Source organism: Calliphora vicina, chromosome 3 (assembly GCF_958450345.1).
Source record: "Calliphora vicina chromosome 3, idCalVici1.1, whole genome shotgun sequence".
NCBI lineage: Eukaryota > Metazoa > Arthropoda > Insecta > Diptera > Calliphoridae > Calliphora > Calliphora vicina.
In genome coordinates this window covers 48,441,329-48,458,199 of record NC_088782.1, presented here as the reverse complement: position 1 = coordinate 48,458,199, position 16,871 = coordinate 48,441,329, and the positions used below count along the sequence as shown (strand labels likewise).

Sequence of the window (16,871 nt, the reverse complement as noted above, 5' to 3'; positions counted from 1 at the left end):
AAATATTTTCATTCAACTTAATGGAATAGTATACAAAACAATGAAATATTTCTCTTTTTTTTTAGATAATAAAATTAAACAGACCCACCAAATAGGAAAACATTTTTTTTATCAAATGGTGTTATCAGTAGTTCGTTAATCGGTATTTGAAAAAAGTAATAAACACTCTAGCAATTAAAAAATAATAATATGTAGTACCTATAAAGACATACATATGAAAAATCTATACATTACTATTTAACTTGTATGAAGTTATTGGGTAAGCAACATTATTGCTGGGGACACAAATGTAACTAGATAGATTTATATGACAATTATAGAGGACCATTCACTAGCAGACTGTGTACTGAGCTACAGCATATCACCATAGTAAGAATATTTTTCAAATCATATCAAATGGCCACATAAAATAAAGGTTTTTATACCCTTCACCATGAGTGGCAAGGGTCTGTATGTTGAAATCAACTTTCCATAGCCCCCAACTAACTTACAAATATGATTGATACATCAATATATCGAGAATTCTCCCGGCTCGGTTTTAAAATCGGGAAAATCGGTCCACAAATGGCTGAGATATAAGGAAAAAACCGGGACAACCTCGATTTTTGGCGTATTTTTGATATACATATATCTGGATTATTAATATAGACAATATAGGTATCTAATGATAGATATTTCAAAGTACATTGCAACGATGTATATAAGGATATTGCAATGTGGACCTACAATGGGTAAAAATAGGGCAAAATATTTTTTAATCCGAATTTTTTTTTACCAAAAAAATAGTTGTCATTAATTTTTTTCATTAAAAAAATTCAAATTTTTTTTAAAATAACTAAAATTAAATAAAAATTTCAAAAACATTTTTTAAATTTGTTTACCTAAAAATATTAAACATTTTTATTTTTAAAGTAGAATTTGGTGAAGGATACATATAGGTCTTTTTGCAGGCAAGACAAAACGATATTTCTATTTGAAAACTTAATGTCATGCAAAATCCGACTTAGTTCTGAACTCCTCCAATATAACTGTCTTCTTTAAAGCTAATTTTATCGTTGAACAATATTGTTCTATTGGTCTCAATGACCAGATCTCTGAGACATATAAAACCAACTGTGACAGGTTCCACTATTGAGTTCTCTGCGGAGTTCAAATACAATACCTTGGGATTATTCTGTAAATTCCCAGGGATTAATCATGATATGTATTATTTTTGATCGTGTTTTACACTGATATTACCTGCTTTATAAAACTACTGCTCTGGAACTACATATAAAAAGCCAAGATTCGTCGTTCAATAAACAATATTAAAAGTTATCAAAACAAATATTTATTAACCCTCTAACCCGCAAGAGTGCCTCAAGACATACATTACAAAACATCAATTATCTCAAAAAGTAATTACAATTTTTTTTTTTAAATTTAACTGTGACTTTAGTTACAGATTTGTTAACATTTCCCTCGAAGGTCGAAATGCATTCTGACTTTTAGTTTTTGTTCTGTCAGCTGTTTTGTGAGTGATGTCATAATTTTAGCACGTGACATTTTGTGTGTAATTTTTTTTTAAGTCAAAGTTTTACTTACTTTTAGTCGCCCAATCTATTCGAAATATTTTTTATTAGTTCTTTTTATTTAGTTCTTCAATAAAATCGTATCATAATTATTGTTTTTTACACCTAAAGCGGCAACAATGCCCTGATGCACTCTTCACTTTTTTGCATCTGGTTCCTAAACTTAATTTGCAAATTAATTTCTGATGGCTGTTTGGAGTTTATTAGGTCAGAATTACCCTAAAAAATTTAGCTTTTAAAAGTTTGCAGGTTAGAGGGTTAAAGATGCTTGCCTAAGTTTGACCTTAACGTTGTTCTAAATTTAGTGTTTGGATCAAACAAAAATCATTTCAAATGTAAATTAATGCTAAAAACCTAAATAAACTCAGCAAATATTAAATATGCTAAAATGTCTAATAAATTGTCTGGATAAATTGTACATTTAGCAAAAATACATTTAACAATTTATGTCCTCAAGGGGTTAAATTAATTAAAATACCTCTGTATTTATAAATAAAGATATAAACAAAAAAATTTCGTAAATAAACACAACAGGATTTACGTCATTATTTAATAAAATGCGACAACCAAAACTGGCAGAAAAGCAGCAAAAAAAAAATTTATAAAATAAACAAAATAAAACAAATAGTCAAACAGCCGCAACATTTGTCTAGATGACATTAAAAACAAAATGACAACAAAATAAGTTAATGTCTTGGGGAAATAAACATTAAATTGTATTCTTTCTCTTGTTTTTCCTCTCTATACTCAAATGAATGTACTAGTAGAAGGCGTCTAGTATCCTGTCAGCATTTATTTATTCGTTCAAGGATCAAATATTGATTTTATTTTGTATGGAAAAGTGGGTGGTTAAACTTTTTTTAAATGAAATAAATACAAATTTTAAACAATTTGATGTTTATGACATCATAAAGTTGTCAAAAAAAATATTGTAAATGTTGTGATAAGGGCAAAAGTGATAACAGAGGAAATGGAAAAAAGGAAATATATTTTTTTGACTCTAAAGTAATAAAATTAAAAACAAAGAAATATTAAATTTTTTTAATGATTGAAAAAAAAATTTATTAAACCATAGGGTAACATAGATACGTAATTCCCTATAAACTGCTAGTTACACAGCCCCGGAGACCTGCGCCAACTAAATAAATTTCACGACGGCGGTGGCTGACCCAAACAAAATGTCGGCGGCGGCTTAAAGCCGACTGTCAGACGACTGAAGAATAATTACTCAAATTGTAAAAAATTTTATATTTAAAAATTTTATGAAGTTTTATCAAAAACGGAGGCTATTTTCAAACCGATTTAAGCCGCAAAAATTTCGTCAGCGGCTACTTTTAAAATGTATCGGAGGCTCGGCTCAGCCGTCTTACAGTCGTTCGGCACAGGTCTCTGCACTGCCCTCAACATTATTCTGGTAAGCATCCATCTTCTACTCTCTCTCTATCTCACAAAGAGTCAAAAGTTCATCAAGCTAACAAAAAAAAAGGTGTCAACATGTTGAACACGAGTAGTTTGTGACCACAATCCATTTCTTAAGACCTACTTCATTTATTCTTTAGATACCTTAGAAGTAAATAGAATAAGAATTTCGCTGTCTAAATATTTACTACCTCATAAGCACTTATATTCACTCACATACAGTCCCCCCCCAACCATACCTTACTCATCATTTTACAATTTATTTATTTTCTTTGTTGCAATTTTGCCAGAGTAAATAGAATATAGAATAATAAAACCAAATAAAAATCGTGACTTTAACTGCATGGCAGAACCACAACTTGGATTCAATATGGGTCAAACATCATCAACAATTTCATAATCATCATCAGCAGCAGCAGCAGCAGCACACTAGACTTGTATAGAAATAATGCCAAGAAGTTAAACAGCCAGCGCGACAGTGAAGTGAAGACGATGATGATGACAACAACTTATTGTTGCAAAATATGAACAAATAAATGGAAAAAATAATAATAATAAAATAAAACTACAATAAATACTATTAACTAAAGAGATACGGCCAAGATGGGAAGCATAACTAACTAAGAATAGAGTATCTATATCTCTAAAAGTTTCAAAATAGACTAGAAATAAAAAATTAAAGAATCTGTTAAAAATTCGTTTGTATTGCAAGATAAACAAGTTATCTTACTCTCAGAATAGATTGTACCGAAATGAACTTCTCACGAGTGCAGATTTTAAGAAAAAATTCTTAAAATTCCCTTTTGATATGAATTTTAAGAATTGGATTTGATTAGTCAAATTCTTTATGTTACTCCCTGTCTATACCTGATAAATTTTTATCATGATAAACGTCAAAATCGTTGTCAAGATAAAAAATTATCAGGTATAGTCCTCATTTATTAGTATTATCGCTTCGTTATGACAAAATTATTAGTGCTTTTGCTCAGACAACTTTGTCTTGACAACAAACGTCATTAATTGTTATGATAAATATTTGTCAAGTATAGACTGGGAGTTAGAGACTTTGACCTGATTTGAAGCACATTTATTTAACTATGAAGAGTGGCTTTCTTCCCCTTAGAAAATGTTTATTTATATAAATATATGCGCATGTAACTGTGTGTAAAATTGATGAAACAATGACGTTTCATATAGAAATTAAAAATACAATGTATGCCGCCAGACTTAAAGTGCAATATACATTTTTGTTTCATACATGTATATAACATTAAGGTATACCATAATAAGAATCAATTGAATGATTTTAAATCAATTTAGATTATATTAGAATTAACCAAAACGTAATCATAGTGTGGCATTTTAACCCCAAGTGCCATTAAGGGTTAATTTCCATTTTTGAGCTGTTATTATAAATACTAGACTTCATGTTATATTTTTCTTAAGTTTCAACAAAATCAGCCTAAAAATATATAACATTTCGCTATCTTTCCATTAGAAATTGCAAATATTGAAAAATTTTACCTTTGACCTTGACGATTTAAGATTTAACGTCTTGCAATTTTAGTAAAACTTTCAAAATATATTTAGAATTATCTGTACTATAATATTCTGTATAGGTTCTACTTAAAATTCATAACAGTAAGGCTATTAAACTCATTCGTCAAAATATGGCCAAAAAATTAGTTTTTCTCGAAAATCGCAAAATTTAAATCGCAGGTACGGCAAAACTATAGGAGATATTATTATACTTTTTTCACATTTCTATTCCCTATTATGTTGTTCATAAATCCTCATGTGATGATTAAAAAATTCTAAAATTTGTTTAACAAAATTTTTAAAAATTTGAAAATGGAGTTTTGAAACTGCCGCTGAAAAATATGTTTTTAGGCCATACTTGCGAATAACGGTATCATACGAAGCCAAAAACTCACATACAAGTAAATATGGATACATTTTAAGTAAAAATTAGCTTTTATTTTAATATTTGTAAATTTTGTTCCTACATTTCTTGTTCTAGTGGCCTGGCGATTTTTTAATAACTTTAACATTTTTAAACCAATTTTAGTATTTTATGTCTCATTAGAACGACAATTACGTACACATTTCTATTCTTTTAAATTAAATTGGAAAAATCATTTTTTAATGGCAAAATTTTACAAAAACTGAAAAAATTGCATTTTTTCCCCAACCGATTTAACTAAAAAATTGTCAGGCTGATTTTTTACCAATCTTCACGAAACTGGGGGGTTGGACTGGCAAAAATCTAACTTTTTTTATTATTGCAAGTCTTTTCAAGTTTATTCTGAGACATAAGTTATTTTGAAAAATCGCCCAAAAATACAACCACAAGACACTTTAATCTTTTTGTGAATTAAATTCCTAGTTTTTTCTTGTACATCTATCAAATTATAAGAAAATTAAATTCTATGAGGAAGAATTAGTTTCTTACACTGTCAGAAATTACCATATTCTTGCTCTTCTTTTGTTTGCAGCAAGTTTCAGTAAGTACTTGCCTAAGAGTGGGAGGAGTTAGAACACAAAGAAACTGCAAATACAGACAACAATAAATTTACAAGCAGTTGCAAGTAAATCAGCTTTATAAACGCCAGTAGCAGATACAATGTTGTTTTGAAATAAAATTTACAAAACAAATAAATTCATTTGTTAAATTCATTACAACTTTGTGCTTGTTTTATGTTCAGCGATGATAGTGTTAAAATAAAACACCAATCGAAATATATAAACGAGGGACGTGGTAAAAAATTGCAACTATTTATTTACTTCAATTCTTTTGGATGATTAATCTAAGAATGCTTTTTTAAATTTACATTTCTAATCGAGATCATGGAACCAGGTTAAAATCGGTTTCTTGTGGAATAATACTAAAAAAGTCCATGACATAAAGGTAGCTAATATAGTAACTCAGAACTGTCCCAGTTATTGAAGACATGTCGGAGTCTACTTGCATGTTTACCGATCGTCGAATAGCGGTAACAACCCTGAAATGTTTTCCTGATTGTTTTTTTTTTCATGGAAATGACAACAGATATCGCATTCGAAATATACAAAGCAGAGTCAGTCAGAGTCTGCGCTCATTACCCAAGTACCCCTAATCGTATCGAAACCAATGCAACGACAGATAATCAGCCCAATTTAGACTCTAGACCATTGGTAGGCAAATAGAGGCATTTAATTTGTGTGCTTTTTTGGGTAAAAAATAAAATATCCACAACAACATCAAGCAACTGAATGAAATGTGTGTATTTTTACGCTCTATTACGATCTTTTGTTCACATTCGGGTTGTTTGACGAAAATCATCGTAACCTGAACAATATGAACGCCTACCATGGCTCTAGACAATTTCCTTTTAAACTGACCGATAAAAACGATTTGAGTGAGAGAAACTCCATGTGTCAACGCCCTATTCCTATAACATGTGAAAAGAGTGATATGACAATTTACTTGTCAAATTGTAGTAAAAAGTAGACAATTTTCTTCAATGAGTTTAAAACAAAGTTCTTAAAGCATGTTGTCAATTGTTAATAATCAAATTTTATGACCATTATCCAAAACAGAACTGACACTTTTGGATTAATTCAGAGACCTATCACTGAGTGTCCCAAAGGTGACAATTAACCCCCTGTCATGTTAGAATGACAGTTTGATTGCATATAAAGTGCTAGAATTAGAACAGTTTCCTAATTATTTGAATGTTTTGTGAAGGGAAATATCCTTCCCCCAGGCGATAGTATTTTAAATGTCTCCAGTATATTGGCCTGAAATACACTACCATCCTCAGAGAATCCATCAATGCTAACACCGCAGCTTTATCTACAAGATCTATCGCTGTCGATCCTAGTGTAAAACTCATTCGCTGGCCCACCCCTAGATGTAAAAAATTTTCTAAATCAAAATAAATTTATCTATTCTGTAATTGAATTCATTCATTAATTCTTAAGCTTAATTCCTTTGTACTTCAAATGAATTGAAAACCATCACTTAAACCAAGGCTATGCTTGAAAAATACTATGGAAACTCTGCAACATCAATTTCAATGATAAACATGATGATTTACTTAATTTTGATGTTGCCGCACAAGCACAGAAGATACCGAATGTTCTGGACGACCAGTTGAGGTCTGTACACCCGAAACAATTGGAAAAACTCACGATATAGTATTGCCCGATCGGATTGAAAGTGCGAATGATTGGGAAAGCCATAGGCATCTCACATGGCTTAGTGTTTTCAATCGTGAATGATCACTTGGGAGAATGTTTTCCACAAGATGGGAGCAGAGTTTGCTCACAATCGACCACAACGCTATAGTGTGTCAACTTCGCAGGAATGTTTGGCGTTGTTCAAGCGCAATATGGACGGGTGCACCGTTTTGTAACTGTGGACGAAACATGGACCCACCACAATACACCAGAGACCAAACAGCAGTCAAAACAACAGGTTTCTCGTGTTGATTCGGCTCCAAAGATGGCCAAGAAGGGTAAAACAAACAATTGCGAATTTTATGCCAACTTATTGGGTCAATTTAATGAGGATTTGAAAAAAACGACCGCATTTGGCCAAGAAAAAAGTTCTTTATCACCAGGAAAATGCCAAGTTGCACATTTGTAGTTTCCATGGCAAAAATCCATGAAGTAGGCTATGAATTGCTTCTTCATTAGACTATTTCTTGTTTCTAAACCTGAAAAAATGGCTCGCAGGAAAGAGATTTGACTACAACCATGAAATCATCTCACAAAAAAAATACCTGTTTTGATCATCTCGACAAATCTTATTATTTGGAAGGGATACAAAAAAATGGAGAAAAGTTAGACAAAGTGTCATTCATTTTTTTATTCAAAAAGTCATGGATTTATTGGCTCGCCTTCGTATTAGATTTGAATTAACAAAAATTTTATAATTAAAAGGATGAATGAATTCTGTTATGATTTAATTTCATTATAAATTAATTCAACGATGAATGAATTCTATTTAAATAAAAGCCTTTGCAGGAAGCTATAGAATTGGATGTTGGGAAAGGATTTGTGGAATGAATGGCTGACATTTATAATTCCGAATAAAGATTTTGAGTGAATTAAGGCAGAATTAGTCTTTACATTCTGATACGTTCCCAATCAGCTGTTTCTCTTTTGTACATGAAAAACATGTATAAGTAGTTAGTTTTTCTGTGCTGTTCCGTTCTGTTCCGGACGAACCTGTTAAAAACAAAAATTGTCTACGTAATTGTAAGTGACAGGGGCTTTTCAAATAAAGAAAAAAATTATTTGTTACTGATTTTGTGAAATTTAATAGAAATTTGAAAAAAAAAACGAGCCGTCTGGTCGAAAATATCAAAGGAAATGGGAATGCCAGGCAAGTTAATGTGTTTTAAAGAGGAATAATGTGTTAAAAGAAATGAAAAATTATATATTTTGTCACAGAACAACTAACTGCCATAAGTAAAATCCAGAACGGAACAGAACGCAACGGAAAGTAAAGACTAATGAAGCCTATAAGCTCAAATTGAATTAATTGGAAGATCTGATTGAAACCGGAGTCTTTCTAAATCGCTTGTATATATGAAATTTAGGAACATGATCATCTGTAAAGTTTGTCATGAGGGAAACGATACTTTGGAGTCTTTTTCTAGGACGAATGACAAATTAGAATTAGATAAATATGAAACATTTCATAAAATATTATAAAACAATCGCCTATTATATTTGGAACCTTATTATATCTATTAATAAACCCTTTAAAACATTCATTAAACCTTCTCATGCAGCCTTCGCAGCTACAAATATGTTGGCTATGTTTTTGTTTTCCAACCAAGATATATTTATTTTGTTTCATTCATTTTAACACCCGCTTCACGAATTTAACCTACACTAGATACCGCTAAAACAACATTCCCATTCTGCACATAATCCCCAACATCAAGAATTTCTTCCTGTTACCAGAACTACAGAATAATTGCTGGTGTGTTAAAGTATATGTATTTGATATCCCAGCAGTTCTAGGAGACAGTCCCGAACTAGTGATTTTATCAATCATTTAGTTCTATAACTAGCTACGCGACTAGTTATTTTAACATGTGCAAGTCCTAAGTTGTATGGGGCTCCAAAACTATTACGACATTGAAACTCAATATTTTAATTTCAAAGATCTTTTCAGACCTTTCCTTCAGAAAATCCTAAGACCACCAGTGGCCTGGGTTCGATTCCCAGCCGCTGCCAATCAACAACATCAGTTTATAATAATTATTAGTTTACTAATAACTAATATTTATCATAGCGACCTCCTTCGGTGGTAAAACACTAAAACGCCACCGAAGTAAAATAATGAAATAAAGGTTGTTGGCTTCACTAGTTCGCCATCTCACCACCAGAGGCGCTGCAACCTGCACTAATAACAAACATAACGCGCAATTGCAGAGTTGTCAATTAAAAAGCTTTTCTCCTCCTTCCACCGCCTTTTCTTCTACACTCTATCCCCTTTCCAAAGAAAGTAACACAATTATATATAGGCATATTAATTGCCTAAGTGTTACTTCTCTTTTTTTTAAAAAAAAAAAAACGTCCTTTGAAAAAAAGTCAATTGACCCTTTTTGTTTACAATGAGACTGTCTGATAACTGGTCCAAAGTAGTCTACGCATTGGATTCACATACTGGTTACATAGAGTCAGTTACCTTACTGGTTACATAATCAGCTACATAACTAGTTATCTTAACATGTAAATAGAGATCTCCTAGACAGTGTAATAACCGACTGCATGTAAACAAACATTCCTCCGACTACTCTCTAATATATTACTTCTGGTGGGTAAATCACAACACTCTTATAGAGACAATTGACTTCATGCTAGGTTACATGAGATCTCAGTATACTTAAGCAAAAAGAAAATAAACTGTACTGTATCAACACAATTTGTCTAAAACCATTTTGTACGAATTACTCATAAAACGTTTAAAGTGACTACACTCCAGATTACTTTGAGACACTTAAGTAACAATTGACTTCACGCTAGATTACCTGGGATGTATATAATAACCAATTGCCTTCTATCTGCACTACAAAGAGCACATAAGTGTCAAATGACCCAAAATATATAAAACGGAGTCAACCAAGTGATCAGACTTTAGTGACAATTACTGCTGGGATGTAACTCATTACCAATGCGGCATGCAACACACATATGCATGGCTACATATAGAGGACACACAAACACATGTTGCCTGTAATGTTTTTATATGAAATGATATCATTCAGTTGATTTTATATAAAATACTTTTTTGTGTTTTTTGCTGTTTATAACATTTTTGATGTTGTTGAAATTGTATTAATACGAGATTACAAGAGAAAACAACTACTGCAACATATGTATGGTAAACATTCTGTTGTAATGATGCGTTACAGACTGGCTTGCAACAAAATGCTCAAATAGCAAAAAAAAACAGTTTACCACTTGCAAAATTCCATTTGAGATTTTTACTTTTTTTGTTTGTTTGTTTTTGAAGCAGATTAAAATAATTTGAAATGAAATTACACAAGAAAGTTGAAATGCGGCATTTGACCTGGTAAATAATAAGAGGAATCAATACTACTTGGTTGTGTTAACCAATTTTGCGTATAATTAATTAGGTCTTTTTGTTGTCGGTATCAAAATTGAAGCTGTAGTTTGTTTGTCACAAACACATTATTTAACATTAAGTTTGGTTTCAGTAACTGTTTGATTTAGTTGTGTTTACAAATTTACCTTTGGTATAAACATATTTTAATTATCTCAACCAAATTGATATTGAAAAATTAAACCATTCGTTTGGCAAAATAATTATTTTTCAGTTAGAGTATATGAATAAATTGAGCTGTTTGAATCATAGAGAAATATACATAGATCGGAAACGGTCCTGTCAAAAACCTAACTCAGTTGTCAAAACCCTAAAAGGTGAGAATGTATTAGTAAATAAAACTATGTGGTAACACTCGTACGAGTGATTATTTTGAGTAATATTTTTGTTTGAGTTTCTAGTTTCCGCTCTATGTCTACTTCACTATGAATTGAATACAAGTGTTAGGTTGGCCCCCAAAAGTCGATGTTCGGTCACAACTTAAATGAAGATGCCATTTTTCCAAATATTATCTTAATTCCTAGAACCAGACGTTGTTCAAAAATTAAAGTAAAATTTCATGTTCATTTTTTAGCTTCACAAAATAGCTACCACCCTAATATATATGAATGTTGTTAAAACAAAACAATAAATAATAATAATAACACAAAACTCACCTTCATTTTCGCTCTTCCGTCTACGTGGCATACTGTTATAATACTGTTGTTGCATTTCCGCCTTTTCCGTTGATTCGTTTTCCTGTTTCTCATCTTCGGTATGCACCGGCGACGAGGGACCCGACGAAGCACTGGCCGCCGGCGAGGCAGCCGAATTGCTGCTACCACTCAATAGACCATTGCCACTGGCTGTGGAAATACTATTGCCCAGACTGTCGATGGAGGCGCGTTTGGCAGCATAAGCATAGGGTGGTTGTTTTGATGGCGAAACGGGTGTTTGGCGCTCCGAATCAGTCTCCACTAAATCTATAGATTTTTTACGTGGTTTTTCGGGTGGTATCGGTGGCGGTGCTAAGCCATTCTGTTCGTCAATGGAACGTTGTTGGGCAGCCGCAGCGGCAGCCGATTTGGCTGGTGGAGGTGGTGGTGGTTCAGAGATTTTTGTGGGCGAACGTACACGCTCCGGATTTAGTTTAATGGGACTGATATTTTTCGGCTTAACCGCTGGTATGGGTGGCAGTGGTGGCGATTTAACTGGACTACCGATTTTATTAGAGCTGCGCGGTTTTATTTCGGGCGGTTGTACGGAGTGTCTAACGGGCGGACTGGGTGGTTTGTCCTGTTCGTGGGCCAGACTGGCTAAAATGGGTGAACGCGTTTCCATTTGGCTGATGATCTTGTGATTGCTCAAGGGTGAGGTTGTGACTGATTCTATTTTTTGTATAACGGAGCTGGGTATTAAAATGGTGCCCGGACCGGTGCGTATTATATCGCAACGATTAAGATCACTGTGAGAACGTGTTGTCTTGGTTTTGGTAAAGTGCGAGGTCCACTTTTTCTGTTTTTCAATTAATTCGCGTGAGTTAAACTTACGTTCGGGTTTCTCCGGTTTGTCGGCCGCCAATAGGGCGCTCACACCTCCAGTGGCTGAAGCAGCCGTTATGCTTTCTTCCGATTTCAAGCGTGATATATTGTGTTGGAATTTGGGACTAGGCTCCATTATGAACTTGGAGTTGGCCAAATTGGGTCCACCATTCAATTGATTGCAATTATTGTTGGCCATCGAGGCGGCCACTTGGCAGCCGGACGGAAATGGGGAACGTCTTTTGGGCGGTGAAACGGAACGATCTGACGAACGTGACGACGAACGATCCGAATGATTTTGTAAATCACACAAATTATCTTCACGCGAACCGGAACGCTTAACACTTAAATTTGAATTGCTCTCGACGCCGAGTTTTTCGAAAAGAGCTCGGGCGTTATTGAAACGAGCCGAATGGGATTCTGTGCGTACAACGGTAACGGGTGTACCAGCTGCGGCATTAGCAGCCGCGGCGGCGGCAGCAGCTGCTGCGGCTGCTGCTGCAGCAGCACTTAATTGTTCAACAGGTTGTATTTCAATGGGTTTGCGTTGGAAAAGATTCGCTATTTGCGAAACTTTACCAACTGGCTGTTGCTGTAAAGGTTTCTCCATGTTGACGATTAAAACGGTAGCAGAGTTTGGTTAAAAATGTTGGCACAATAGATGTCTGAAATTGAGGTAAAAGAAAAAATGTATGTCTTTAGTAAATAAAGTTAAAGTAATAAAAATAATTTAAAAAATACTGAAATCATGAATTTAAACTATAAAATCATAAAAATATTCCAAACATTCGAATCGATCTAAAATCTTATAAAAATAAGATTGTGGAGGAGGGTTTTGAGTTATTAATTAATAAATTCCAATTAATTAATTATGATTCATTAAACAAATTATTATTATTTTTATCATCAATAAAGTTTTATAGATAAAGTAAAGAATTTTTTTATATTTTTCAAAAGTTGTCTTTACCATTTTGTATAATTTTCTATAAAATAAAACCTTGGTCAACTTGTTTAACAAAAAGAAAATGGACTAATTTCCACTTAAATTTAAATTTCACTTTAACACTTTGTGTAAATCCTTTGTATAAATTGTTTGTTTTAAAGCAATCAAAACGTTTTCATTCTTTAATATATTTTTTCAATACGTTGCAAATGTCTGATTAACTTTTTTTTTATTTTACACCAAAATCAGTACAATTTTTCTTTTAGGTTTTGTCAGCGAAAACCGTCTAAAGTAGAGCAATACTGTGAAATGAATAAAGAAAATACGTTAAATAATAATAACTACGAGTACAATGTTTATGACAAACCATACAAACGCAATAGTTTACGAGACTCAAGTACTTTTGCAATCAGTTCTTTAGGTTGGTTTATTGACAAAATAAAAAAAACTAAATAATATAAAGACAAGAATGATTGATACATTACATAGCGGGTGGGAGTAGAAGATATGAGCACCCTTTTGTGAGGTTAAAAATATGACTTTAGTTGAGAACAATCTGAATGAATAGTAGAAATAATCTTCATAAAGAACTGAATTTGTATTACAGCCAGAATTTTCCGAAGATAAGTGTATGGGATAGATCTTCTTATTACAAGAAATAGTAACTGTTTGAATTATTGTAAAGAATTTTAATTTCAAAGTGTTCAATATGTCTTCTTTTGTCACTAATGTTCGCCGTAAATTTGACTAACAATATTTTCCTAAAAGCTTTTGAGCTGTCCACCCATTTCCTACGTTAGTTTGGAACTGTAATACAAACGGAAGAAATAATGAAAATTCAAATTTTTGTTTTAATAAATCAACATAAAAGGAGTTACCAATCAACTGTCCAACTATGCCTACCACTTCACTCAAACATAACAATTTCAAAGAAGAAGAAGAATAATGTCAACAACATTATATGACACTCACACCACCCAACACGATGAGGTGTGCAAAGAAGAAGAGTGAAGTGTGCCTACAAAAACAATCACAAATATCTTTTTTTCCTGACAATAATTACTATTATTTCGTTGTTATTGTTGTTATATTTATTATTATTGTTATTATTTTTGTTATCGTTAAACATGAAATTGATTTTTAAGAAAATGTTTTACTTTAAACAAAAAAAAAAACAACTAATCAGCGAAATTGAAGCAAAACAAAAAAAAGCGCATGGCAAGATAAATAATGAATTTACAGTTAAAAGAAAGAGAAAAGAAGTGTGAGTGTGAAATGAAAAGTAACCAAAACAAAATTATAAATAAACAAAACAAAACAAAAAAACAGCAGCTTAGAATTTGTTGAAACTAATGATGAGAAAGTGTAACAATTTTTGTGTAAACAAATATCGATAATTGTCTTAGAGGTGTAACAGTAGCGATAAATCGTTTTAAAAACAGAAAGTGTAAACAGTTGGAAGGGAAACTAAGGAGAATATGTTAGTTTTTTTGTAAAGACAAGCAACTGGAAAGAAACATTAATTGTTGTAAAATGAAGATAGAAATAAGTGAAATCTTTAATCTTTATCTTCAAAACTACTAAACTAATTAAAATACGAATCTTTAGCTTCAAATGTTAGTCTTAGTTTAGCGTTAATCGCAGGTCTCCATATAGTCTTAGGTGCCTATTATGAACTAAATTCATTATGAACAAAAAATTTTAAAAATTCGATGCACAACGAAATTTTCGACAGCGATGCCAACTTATAATACGAATTTTACATTCGATAGTCGATATTCGATAGCCAACGAATATCGTTTGTCGAATGGAACTCATAATACGCCTTAGTTATTAGTTATTAAATATAGTCTTAGTTTAGCCTTAATCGAAGGTTTAAATATAGCCTTAGTTTAAATGTATGTAATGCTGCTTTATTTGCTTATTTCTCCCGTTATAACGGTTTAGCTTTAATCGTAGGTCATAATATAATCTTAGTTTAGCTTTAATTGTAGGTCATAATATAGTCTTAGTTTAGCTTTAATTGTAGGTCATAATATAGTCTTAGTTTAGCTTTAATTGTAGGTCATAATATAGTCTTAGTTTAGCTTTAATTGTAGGTCACAATATAGTCTTAGTTTAGCTTTATTCGTAGGTCTTAATATAGTCTCTGTTTAGATTAATTCAGAGGTCTTAATATATTCTTAGTTTAGCTTTAATAGTTGGTCTTGATATTGCCTTAGTATAGCTTTAATCGTAGGTCTTAATATAGTCTTAGTTTAGCTTTAATCGTAGGTCATAATATAGTCTTAGTTTAGCTTTAATCGTAGGTCAGAATATAGTCTTAGTTTAGCTTTAATTGTAGGTCATAATATAGTCTTAGTTTAGCTTTATTCGTAGGTCTTAATATAGTCTTAGTTTAGCTTTAATTGTAGGTCATAATATAGTCTTAGTTTAGCTTTAATTGTAGGTCATAATATAGTCTTAGTTTAGCTTTAATCGTAGGTCATAATATAGTCTTAGTTTAGCTTTAATCGTAGGTCATAATATAGTCTTAGTTTAGCTTTAATTGTAGGTCATAATATAGTCTTAGTTTAGCTTTAATCGTTGGTCTTAATATAGTCTCTGTTTAGATTAATTCAGAGATCTTAATATAGTCTTAGTTTAGCATTAATAGTTGGTCTTGATATTGTCTTAGTTTAGCTTTAATCGTAGGTCTTAATATAGTCTTAGTTTGGCTTTAATCATAGGTCATAATATAGTCTTAGTTTAGCTTTAATTGTAGGTCATAATATAGTCTTAGTTTAGCTTTAATTGTAGGTCATAATATAGTCTTAGTTTAGCATTATTCGTAGGTCTTAATATAGTCTATGTTTAGATTAATTCAGAGGTCTTAATATAGTCTTAGTTTAGCTTTAATAGTTGGTCTTGATATTGTCTTAGTTTAGCTTTAATCGTAGGTCTTAATATAGTCTTAGTTTAGCTTTAATCGTAGGTCATAATATAGTCTTAGTTTAGCTTTAATCGTTGGTCTTAATATAGTCATAGTTTAGCTTTAATCGTAGGTCATAATATAGTCTTAGTTTAGCTTTAATCGTAGGTCATAATATAGTCTTAGTTTAGCTTTAATCGTAGGTCATAATATAGTCTTAGTTTAGCTTTAATCGTTGGTCTTAATATAGTCTCTGTTTAGATTAATTCAGAGATCTTAATATAGTCTTAGTTTAGCTTTAATAGTTGGTCTTGATATTGTCTTAGTTTAGCTTTAATCGTAGGTCTTAATATAGTCTTAGTTTGGCTTTAATCGTAGGTCATAATATAGTCTTAGTTTAGCTTTAATTGTAGGTCATAATATAGTCTTAGTTTAGCTTTAATCGTAGGTCATAATATAGTCTTAGTTTAGCTTTAATTGTAGGTCATAATATAGTCTTAGTTTAGCTTTAATCGTAGGTCATAATATAGTCTTAGTTTAGCTTTAATCGTAGGTCATAATATAGTCTTAGTTTAGCTTTATTTGTAGGTCTTAATATTGTCTTTGTTTAGCTTTAATCGTAGGTCTTAATAAAGTCTTAGTTTGGCTTTAATCGTAGGTCTTAATAAAGTCTTAGTTTGGCTTTAATCGTAGGTCTTAATATATAGTATTTCATACATTTGAATGATCTTACTCGGGCCAAAGAAGTTTAATAATAAAGAATTTCTAAGCAGTTGTAAATCATTAATAAAATAAAGGGTTATTAACCCCAAGAAGTAAAAGATTTATATTCGAATGTGCCGAATCTTTTATACCCAACATCAATAGCTGACAATCAAAT

General features: G+C 31.8%; 1 protein-coding gene across 8 annotated transcripts in view; it reads right to left on the bottom strand.

Annotated features, from left to right (window-relative positions):
• Spn (Spinophilin) overlaps positions 1 to 16,871 on the bottom strand; it is a 181,254-nt gene that overhangs the window by 140,872 nt on the left and 23,511 nt on the right. For 7 of the 8 annotated variants that reach the window (XM_065503030.1, XM_065503022.1, XM_065503025.1 and 4 more), the window contains exon 2: positions 11,274 to 12,802. In XM_065503030.1, the coding sequence (XP_065359102.1) occupies positions 11,274 to 12,747 (1,474 nt within the window). In that variant the 5' untranslated portion in view covers positions 12,748 to 12,802. Of the gene's footprint in view, positions 1 to 11,273; positions 12,803 to 13,104; positions 13,337 to 16,871 lie in introns of those variants that run through there. The other variant, XM_065503024.1, reaches the window with a different exon arrangement.